The following is an 11,905-nucleotide window of genomic DNA, read 5'->3' as shown; positions in this document are numbered from 1 at the left end:
CCATACACCATTAGCCTTGACATTCCAGACTCAATTCAAAGACTGTTCAATGACATTGCAAATGCAATGCGAAAGAGCCAACGAAATATTCGGTACGAAGTTCACAAAGATGTTAACGCCTTATACGGATCTATATCGAACCAACTGCTAAAAAATAGAGGCGAATATGAAAATGAATCAGAGGTTAGTAGCTAATGATGTAAAGCAAATTTGAAACTCATAAACGTCACTTCATTGTCAGTTAAACTAGTTTCTGTATGATAATTGACAGAATAGACGTTATTGCAACTTAATTACTTTTCAATTTCATTCCATGCGTATTTAAGATTTTTTGTTTCGTTTAAAACGGTTATTTTTTTAAGGATAATTGTCGGGTTAATGAAACACATTTTGATTAAAAAATTTTTGTAAAAACTAGCCACATTTGAACACCATTCATTTTAATAATTGCTTGAATAATACGATGCAACGAACGCTTGCTGGTGTAAAAGGATGTGGAAAGATATCCACGCTTCTGTGTTTCGTTTAATTTGTTTTGCTGCATTTTGTGATCGGCTAGTTGTGTGTGCTTTTGACCAAACAGTCAGATTTAATTTTTACATCTTTTCACAGGGCTATGCAGAAGGTAGCAACTTCGGATCAAGTGATGATGAAAATATTAACAGGAAACTATGGCATATTTGGATAAAGAATTACGCCTCTATACTTCAGCATCTAGACAGAAATGTTCGCGATATGCGTTACAAGGTGTTAGCAACTTTTAACAGGGAATTCAAGAGAGGGTAAAATATGCTGTTGCGTTCACCGCGTTTCATACCATACGTGAATGTCTTGCCAACAATCAGGAAGCATTAATGTAACATTGCGACCAGAAATCGAAAATACAATATGTACACCTTACCACATTGAATTTTGATTCAATTGTCAAAAGTGATAATCATACTTTATATTGCACGAAATACATTTTTTGTCAGGTTTTATGCATGTCCTATAATTTTCACTATTAATACTTTTATATAAAACCACTGGAACATGCAATATATTGCATAAACCCTCCATCATAATTGATATACAAAACGATTGACATTTTAAGATTTATTAAGTTAAATAGCAATTGAATAAGTATGCAGTTAAGTTAAAGAATGATCCGAGATAAACATGTGACTAATTTGGGAGGCTCCTCACTTAGGGTATTTTCTATTAACAATATATCACTTTTTGTCAAAAGAATGATTGTTTTATCGGCATATCGTTACGTGTGGGCGAGTGTAAAATCGGTACTTTGATTCTTTGTCTGATTAGCAGCAATCACATTTGTCATGAAGTAGTTATATATTAATTTTGTTTAACAATATTATATTTGGAACATAGTAATCTACAATATATAAACATATACTGTATAATAAAATATAATATATTCTGGTTTGTATTTTCCTAGACCCAATGCATACAAGTCAATGTTTTACATGTAGCTTAAGCCCCAATTAGCTGAAACTATATTATCTTAAAATCGAAGTACCAGCGTACAATAATGGGAATTTCGGATATATGTTGACCACACATTATATTGGTATCACATCATAGGATCAGTTGACATTAATATACAAGAGGTCATCACCTTATTTGTAATATATTTTCGGTCATTTTTTATCATATTAGTAATAAGCAGGCAAACATTTTCAAAAGATACCAACATAGGGTCACCAGGTTATACTCAATCAAATGATACCAACATAGGGCCAACAGGCAATTCACTTTCAAATTATACGAACATTGGTCAGCAGGTAATTACACTTTCAAATGATACCAAAAGAGGGCCAGCAGGTAATACAATTTCAAAGGATACCAACATAGGGCCAGCATGCAATACACCATATGGTCAGCAAGGTAATTACACTTTCAAATGATACCAAAAGAGGGCCAGCAGGTAATACAATTTCAAAGGATACCGACATAGGGTCACCAGGTAATACACATTCAAATGATACCAACCTAGAGTCAGCAGGTAATAACACTTTCAAATGATACCAAAAGAGGGCCAGCAGGTAATACACTGTCAAATGATACCAGCATAGGGCCAGCGACAATACCCTTTCAATCAATACCAAAATTATACGGGGTCACCTAGCATCGAAATTGAACATTAGCACGTATTGTTCAATTAAATGACGAACTCAGAATGTTTTCGGATGCTGTCACACTGCAAGACTCGTTTTAAAAGACAAATATGAAAAACTGTCGCAACCACATTCATACTTGTCGCAAGTTAATTTGTGGTTGTCTGGCTACGGGGTAATCAAAAAAATAACAACCCATCTTTCAAACATTCAATTATATTCACGCGGGGAGTGCGAGATCCTTAGTATAGCAATTTGACAGTATATCGCAAATTTGAACTAGTGCAAGAGGTTGTCTGGTGTAACCGAAATTTTAGGTGTGGATTTCAGCTCAACAGTATGGTAGAGGACATAACTGTTGTCTTCAATCGAAACACCTCGGCAATTTTCCATCAAAAACCTCGGATGTATATGGACGGTTAACAATGTAATAAGTCTTTACATTTTACTTCGTTGCAAGTAGATCTTGTAGGGATTTCAATATAACAGTTAAACCTACTTTACTCTTGGGAATCTTAATTATTTATTCAACAAAACACATCAACACTAGTAATCAATTTGAACTAAGTAATACAGAATATATGTTAAACACCACAATTAATTAATAATGATATTAAATTTCAAGTTTTACAACTTATCATAAATGACGTCATGATTTGGTTACCTGCCTGCTTATAACACTTTATACGTAATAGTAAGATGACATGAATTAAAATTTTAATGATCAAGAATGGGCGGCGTGAGCGTAGCCACACTTACATTAAGTTTGAACTTTTTTATCGAAATATCCCGGTTTGTCGTTTTTATTTATCATTCAAACGATGTGCATGCTTTTATGAGCCATGTATCTAAACAAGTCGTCAATACATAATGACATATTGAATTTTATTGCACAAATTGCTCTACGCCCAAATTATTTCAACACGCCCAGACATTCACATCTATTTATTGTGGGAACGACTGGAACACAAGTATACCAAAATTAAAAAAGGAACTAAATTCCAGGGCGTTTCTAATGCCAAAGGGGTTTTGGTGTCAACTCTAGTGTGCGAATATGAGTTCGTCTTTTATTTAGACATGAAAAACAAGATCAATACAACATTAACAAGTGCAATGATCAAACAGTGTATTTTAGAGGAAACAATAAAATACTCCCACATTCAACAAATATTGCATGACGAAACAAAAAAAGCAGATTTTGTGTAGATAGCAAAATGTCATTACTGATGAGTCAAGTGTGAATAGGGCTTTCAGCTGCGATATCGAACAATATGTCGTTAAGTTCACGTCCGGATTCTGGGTCTGTTGTCCGACATCACCAGCTCACAGAAATCTTGAAAAACAAGTAACTTAAAATTAAAATCAATCATCAATCAATCAATCGATATATCTATCAATCAATCAATCAACCAATCAACCAATCAATCAATTAATCGATAGATCGATCAATCAATCAATCAATCAATCAATCAATCAATGAATCAATCAATTAATCAGTCAAGCAATCAGTCAGTCAGTTTATCAATCAATCAAGCGTGAGTAGGTCAATTTGCAAATGTTGTACAAACTCAACTTCTGTACAATGCAACCGACCTGGGGTTTTTCTTAACTGTTGATACAACAATTCTGCCACCCCTTACTTATATACACCTTTATATACCTTTATAATTAATGCTTCCGTTTCTATCAAAGATTGCCAGCTGAAGCATCTTATCTACTTCCGTATTTGAGAGCGGCTCACCCAAGCGTGTCAAAATATCTCTGGTTTAAAAAAGAAAGAAAAAGTAATGAAAACGCTAATGTGACCTATCAAAAACATACAACAAGATATATTTTACTCAAACATTTTAGAAACATTGTGCTGATAGGGTTAATGGATAACATATCCATTTAAATAAGCATGCTATTCATTAATGTAGCAGAATGATCACACATACTTCTGCCATTTTCATAATGCTAAGTAAAGGACATTCAATGACTTCAGTACAGTCGTTGGAATCGACCAAATATGACTGATGACGACGAGGCATTCGGAGCTTCTCGGCCATTTTTTCAAAAACAACCTCGGATGTATATGGACGGTTTCATACTTAAAAAGTGGTACGTTTAAGTCCGCTGCAAATAGATCGCGTAGTAATCTTATTTAGTAGTTAAAATTTATGACTTAACTCTTGGGAATCGTAATTATGTTTGCAATAATACACTTCACTGGCAATCAATTTAAACTGAGAGCAATGAATACAACTCTTAAACACTACATTTAATTAATGCTTTTATTCAAAAAAATACGGACTACTTCAACAAATGTACCGGCATACATCCGAGGTTGTTTTTGAAAAAATGGCCGAGGAGTTCCGAATGGACGACGAGGCAGCGAATGTGTCCGGCCTTTAGCATAAGCGGACCGGAATCGATTTCTACCAGGAACACTTCCTCGTGATCTCTCACATGTTTTAACAAGGATACAGAATCGAGTGTATTCATATAAACTTTTAGCGGTTTTCACATTACTGTAAAAAACAGCCATTTACCGTATGATTGGCAAATAACTGTAAGTCTTTGTTACCTGAGGTCATCGGGTTTCATCTTTCCTTTGTTTTCCTTGTCAAAAACTTTAAAAGCATCCATCAACCTCTCTTTTGAATCAACTCCCGTTGCGCAGGCGCGATGCAAGGTGACAAACTCGTTGTACAAAAGATTCTGATCGTCTGAAACGGAAAAGTTTAAAGAAACAAAATTACTTCATGTAAAAAAGAATGTCGAAACCTAAATGCAAATGCTACGACTCGTCCATCAAATAAAAATGTTCCTTGTTATGACGCTTCTGGGCTATTTGAAGTATCACTTTGGAAAATATAAATAAATGTCGAGTCTTTCCTGTAGTGGTCTCTGATATGCTCTGCATGATCTGATAAGCTCCGCCTACCAGCTAGTAGTCAGCAAATAACATTCACTGCATTATATTCATGTATTTCAAGAATCATAGTTGTTGAACAGAATAAACCTTTAATACAAATCCCGTTTCGGACCTGACTTACCCTTTTACATACACAAGGGTCTGTTACTGAATGTTCTTATTATACATAACACAGAACATCAAAATTTCCTACCGTCGATCTTCTGTTCGTATTTCAGGTATTGTATGTCTTGTTCTGAAGGGTTTTTCCCGAAGGCTCTCATCACCCGTCCAATCTGTCGGGACGGCAAACTTCCAAACTCATCGCCTTCGAGGAGGTGCCAGACGTATGGTAGATCTGAGATGTTCAAGGCTCAAATCAAAACATAGGTTAAAGACCATTATGATTTATTAAATAACCTAATTATCTTTATTTTAGTTGGTGTTAATAATAATAATAATAATAATAATAATAATAATAATAATAATAATAATAATAATATTGATAAAAATAACAACAACAACAAAAACAACAACAACAACAATGATAATGATAATAATAATGATAATATATATGATACAGTGAATACTAAACGGATAAGCCCAGCACCAAAGATAAACAGTGATTATGTATTCCAGCACAAGGAATGAAGACTAAAAACAATCATTAAATTACTCAAAAGTAAAACACATTACTGCATCAATATCGGGGGTACCGTCAATACATGTAACCTACTAGTATTTGAGAGTATAAAGTGATTACCCATCATCGGATACTCACGGGTATTATATATTTCCGGTACGACGGTTTGCACGTGGGTATCGGACGATGGTGATTGTTAAATGACTGTATTAAGACTTAGTAGTACCTCTTAAACGAACACTAATACTTATGCCAGTGCTAGGAAGCTTTGAATGAATAATTAAAGAACAAAACTGCCATAAAGTTATGAAGAATCTATATATGAGATCAGTTGGACATTTGTTCTTGATTTTATCATCATCATAAGCCGAATCCCTTGAAAATCATATCAATATTATCGGGCATCAACAGTTAATATCATGAAAAGTATGGCTAAATGATGGATTGGATATCTGAATTCAGGAAGAAAACGTGATAAGATGGCTTTCAAGATCATTAGAAAATACTGCAGTGTCGTTTGAGCGTAATGACGTCAGTGTCCGCAACCACAGCCTCAGGAATGTTCAGGGGTAATGGTATACCATGTCGAATTGTTTAAGTGTAAAAAATATATCATTAAAGTGTTAAGCAGACCATGAAATATTTCAAAAGAAAGTGTGTTTCTGGGTTAGCTGCACACTGTGTCAAATTTTAAATATAAAAAATATGACAAATATCATTGCAAAATTAAAGGTCATAATATAATATCTCACAGATGATGCATCAATAATTCATGAGCATAAAACACAAATGATAACTAACCAGGAAATAGTTTTTCAATTTGTAATAAAAATATCAAATAATCACAACCCTTTGCGACTTCTTTGTGGCGCTTTATGTTAGGTTTTGCTCATGTATTGAGAAGAAATAAAACTTTATCCTGTCAAAGTCAAAGTCACTATTTTCGATATTCGATTTGAAAATTTTGTAAAACGATTTAGCCAAATCAGATATGCCTCATATCTGTTGCTGGTTTAAATACGTATAATATCATTATAATCGAATTAATCCAACCAGTAAAAAATGTATTGCGGGTAAGTTATAGTTTATTTGACGTAATATTAACATAATTTAAATTACTAACATAATTATCTGGGAGTGTTATAAAGAAGGGCAGTGCGCAGGGGCGGATCCAGGGTTCGATGTTAGAGGGGGCGTAACTTAGGGATGTACCCTTTTACTTGCGCCCCTCCCTCAGATACGAAATTTATTTTGTTTAATTAAAGTGTATGCATTGGGGTATGGGTTCCTCCACAAGAGCATTTTAACAGTTTCTGGTCCTTAATGGTGCATTTGGGGCGTATTTTATTACTTTCCTTATCCTATATTGAAATAAAAAGTAAACTTGGACGATTAATTGCGCCGGTAGCGCGCCCCAGAACCGCTAGAGGTACTTGATATTTAGCTCATTTAAGAACTTTACTTTACTCAGTGTTAAGGATGGTGTTCGATGTTATTTTGAATATAAAAGCACATGCGCACATACATGCACACATACAAATTCAAGATCTTGGACGGAGGTGCAACACCTACATTTCTTTTCTTCATCTATGGCATCAGCACTTGGAGTTTCGGCGTTTGGTTCCTCGATCTGCATAAACACAATACTAACTATATTTGTTATCTACAAAGACTAACCAAGAAGGCAATTAAAACAATAATTTGTTATAAAGGTACATGCCAGAAAGATATTCAACGAGACACAATGTTAAAAGACATCAACATTACATCATCTTTATCAATAAAGGAGTTCCTCATTGTTAGACACCAACCTATTCTGTCGCATCTTCTGTGCTAGACTTATGTTTTCTGGAAGTAAATTGTGTGTTGGAAATCGCATTTTAGCAATTTTTTATATATTAATATTAAATGTTTGAATGAGTGTTGTTACAAAAGTCTGTACATGCGACCTTAATGTGTGTTTGTTTTCTACGTGTCTGTCCTGACCACAGTGGCTTGATGACAGGGGCTCATATGAGTCATTATAAATCAGTTCACCTAGTAAAATTATATACTATTATAATCTGAACCATCACATAACCATTAGAATACTTTTGATTTTTGTTTCATTTTATATTAAAGACAATGCAGTATATTGATGATGTTTATGTTACTAAGTTGTGGCCAGAACTTACTAAGTTGTGGCATCAAGTTACTAAGTTGTGGCAATAATTTACAAAGTTGTGGCTGTAACATTATACGGCAATGAATTAATTCCTCCCGCTATTTATAGTTCACCTTGTATGATAAGGCCAGCCAGCCATATGTTCTTCATAACATAACAGTGGCCAAAAGTAACTAAATTGAGGCCACAATTTACTAAGTTGTGGCCACATGTAACTAAGTTGAAGCCACTATTTACTAAGTTGTGGCCACATGTAACTAAGTTGTTGCCACATGTAACTAAGTTGAAGCCACTATTTACTAAGTTATGACCACATGTAACTAAGTTGAGGCCACAATTTACTAAGTTGTGGCCACATGTAACTAAGTTGAAGCAACTATTTACTAAGTTGTGGCCACATGTAACTAAGTTGTGGCAATAATTTACAAAGTTGTGGCCACAAGTAACTAAGTTGAGGCCACAATTTACTAAGTTGTGGCCACATGTAACTAAGTTGAAGCAACTATTTACTAAGTTGTGGCCACATGTAACTAAGTTGTGGCAATAATTTACAAAGTTGTGGCCACAAGTAACTAAGTTGAGGCCACAATTTACTAAGTTGTGGCATCAAGTTACTAAGTTGTGGCAATAATTTACAAAGTTGTGGCTGTAACATTATACGGCAATGAATTAATTCCTCCCGCTATTTATAGTTCACCTTGTATGATAAGGCCAGCCAGCCATATGTTCTTCATAACATAACAGTGGCCACAAGTAACTAAGTTGAGGCCACAATTTACTAAGTTGTGGCCACATGTAACTAAGTTGAAGCCACTATTTACTAAGTTGTGGCCACATGTAACTAAGTTGTTGCCACATGTAACTAAGTTGAAGCCACTATTTACTAAGTTGTGACCACATGTAACTAAGTTGAGGCCACAATTTACTAAGTTGTGGCCACATGTAACTAAGTTGAAGCAACTATTTACTAAGTTGTGGCCACATGTAACTAAGTTGTGGCAATAATTTACAAAGTTGTGGCCACAAGTAACTAAGTTGAGGCCACAATTTACTAAGTTGTGGCCACAAGTAACTAAGTTGAGGCCACAATTTACAAAGTTGTGGCCTCAAGTAACTAAGTTGTGGCAATAATTTACAAAGTTGTGGCCACATGTAACTAAGTTGAAGCAACTATTTACTAAGTTGTGGCCACATGTAACTAAGTTGTGGCAATAATTTACACAGTTGTGGCCACAAGTAACTAAGTTGAGGCCACAATTTACAAAGTTGTGGCCACAAGTAACTAAGTTGTGGCAATAATTTACAAAGTTGTGGCCACATGTAATTAAGTTGTGGCAATAATTTACAAAGTTGTGGCCACATGTAACTAAGTTGAGGCCACAATTTACAAAGTTGTGGCCACAAGTAACTAAGTTGAGGCCACATGTAACTAAGTTGAGGCCACAATTTACTAAGTTGTGGCCACATGTAACTAAGTTGAGGCCACAATTTACTAAGTTGTGGCCACATGTAACTAAGTTGAGGCCACAATTTACTAAGGTGTGGCCACATGTAACTAAGTTGAAGCAACTATTTACTAAGTTTTACTATTTAATACTATGTTGTAGCCACAATATAAATAAAGTGTTGCGGATGTCACCTCATTGCAACCGTAGATTTTATAGCCATTCGTTTATACCTAAAAAAAAATTCCATTCAAGCTGGTCATTAATTTATTTTTAAAGTTATATTATTTGAAGCGGCCTAAGTAAGTTATGATAAAATATTGATAATTATTACAACAGGTGGTTTTGTCTTTTTACGATACAAAATCAAACACAGGTTCCATTTCATTTAAATATTGAAGGTCTGAGTTTTATGCTTTATTAGGCGTAAAAAATGTTTCGTAACATTAACCCGATCGGCCATATTTTTTCTCCAGACCCTACACTTTTTGCCATTAAAGTATTTTTTTCGTAATTTTCTAAAGAAGTTTTAATTGATCATTTTACACATAAGCTTTTATTACAATAGTGATTTACGCTGATATAGATCGGCTTGGTACAGAAACCCCGGTTTTCAATTTAAAAAAAATGAAATATATTTTTTTTTATGCCTGCCTACCTTTCCTTTTTTTGAGATGTAAAGTGGACTCAAAGAACTATTTTTGTTTGTCTAATTACCATCATTTATAATAAATAAATATGTTTGCAATATAACATTAAATTAGTGCGTGTTTTTGAATATTAAACCCCCCAAAAATGTCCAGTTATATTAAATAAATGGAGTTGAACGTTGCACTTATCATCGCTGTCCGGTTATTAAACGTGAATGCAGTATTTTTTCTTACAGTGCACCTAGTACACTTTTAAACTACTATTGTTATTACCTTTACGCTTTGTTGCTAAATTGAATGAACTTTTCATAAAGTTCATAAGTTGATTAAGACATTACGTGTGTCGAAGATATGTGAATGACAAGATCTATAGTTCAAATGGTTCTAGCCTTAAATTGATGTAAATAATTTCTGTAACAACGTTCCTATTGACCACTGTTGAGTGCAACGCTGTGAACCTATGTACACAAAATGATACAGAGTGAGAAAAACACTGCAGTGTGGTCGACGTACGGTGTACGGCCGCCACACAACACGTAACGCCAGCTTTAGTAAGGAAGATAGACATGTTCTCGAAAGAAATTAGAAGCATAAAATGCACACACCTGGTGTCATTACAATTAATAACTCACTCCAAGTTCGTCACAAATCGAGGAGGGTATTGTAAACGTCGAGGTAAAACGATAATTACAGGCGTACTGGTATGAACTTTGGATTTAAATCGTTAACATTATTCACTATCACTAGCTGTACTGCATGGTTATATTTTAATCTGTTGACGTAAATACACAACAGACTTGTTGACATCGCACACATTGTTGATGTCAGGGACGGCGACAGGATTTGGCGTCAGAGGTGGGGCTAAACCAATCTCCTCTGGTAAGAAAGCATGCTCCTACCCCTCATTTACAATGAGAACACTACTTGGTTTTAATTAGTTGATTAGGTCTTTAAATCGTTTCAAAGGACATATTTAGCCATTTTAGTCAGAAATATGGCATTGAATTGCATTCCCTTAACATTGTGTCTCTGATACTGAAATAAAAAGTAAACTTGAACAAGTTTAGAGGGGAACGCGCCGGGTCCGTCTTAGACCGCCCTGGATACAGCAAATCTCAGCGGCGCCAATAGAGGTCAATATAAGTTGTATTAAGTGCAATACGAAGCATCATCTTATTTAAGGAACAATTATATGTACTTCTATCAATGTATGTTACATCGCAAATAATAATAATAGGTCCTTATGCACGACTAAAATTATATTTACCTGGACTGAATCAACTAGAGTACGGACGAGACGTACCAAGAAGCAAACATGCTACCAGTTAACAACTTGTAAGAACACTCACTTGACCATAAAAAGAGGCGGTACCCCAATGCTTATTAATACATTTTGAACTCTCATAAAAGATTTGAATGTTTTTTTATATATAATAAATTATATTATAACTTAACAATTATTTATTATTCAAAGCATAAAATATTAACTTTAAAGGATCTTCATTAAGAAGAATAAATTAATAGCAAACGAACTTACCATTGTTTTATTATTTCATGTTCCTTTTGTTTTAAAATCGAAAACGCATTGCGCTTATAATCAATGGGATTGTTTTACACAAGAAGGTAAATATTAATTGGCACACCCGTCCGTTTATAGAAAATAAGTAGGTCAAAGATCAAAACTAGGTTTTACTGGGCCTTTGTTTTAGAGAAGATATTGAATATCATTGAAATGAATTGGTATACGCGTGTCAATTACATTGGAACCTGTTCAACTTTGTTCGTGCACTAATAAGCACTTAGTTGTTTGCTTAGTATGTAGTTTCATAAAATAAAGTATTTCAGATAATACCGGTACTTTTAAAGTTACTATACCATATGATAATAGAGGGGTAAATGACTTAAGTTAGGAAATGACTTAAAATGTGTTATAAATACCGGCGCCATTCTGATTGTTGCAGTAAATATCTACACACCTAAGCTGTTTTAG

The 11,905-nt window shown here is 34.4% G+C and overlaps 1 protein-coding gene across 1 annotated transcript; it reads right to left on the bottom strand.

The window, feature by feature from the left end:
* Positions 1 to 2,768: 2,768 nt before the first annotated feature.
* LOC128216430 (uncharacterized) lies at positions 2,769 to 11,524 on the bottom strand. Its single transcript, XM_052922994.1, has 6 exons — positions 11,453 to 11,524; positions 7,229 to 7,286; positions 5,228 to 5,371; positions 4,684 to 4,825; positions 3,778 to 3,878; positions 2,769 to 3,450 (listed from the first exon to the last, which is right to left on the bottom strand). The coding sequence occupies exons 1-6, from the start codon at positions 11,453 to 11,455 to the stop codon at positions 3,401 to 3,403; spliced, it is 498 nt and encodes a 165-aa protein (XP_052778954.1). The 5' UTR covers positions 11,456 to 11,524; the 3' UTR covers positions 2,769 to 3,400.
* Between the last annotated feature and the right edge of the window lie 381 nt (positions 11,525 to 11,905).

This window comes from Mya arenaria, chromosome 14 (genome assembly GCF_026914265.1).
Source record: "Mya arenaria isolate MELC-2E11 chromosome 14, ASM2691426v1".
NCBI classification, from domain to species: domain Eukaryota; kingdom Metazoa; phylum Mollusca; class Bivalvia; order Myida; family Myidae; genus Mya; species Mya arenaria.
This window is presented reverse-complemented; position numbering and strand designations above follow the sequence as displayed.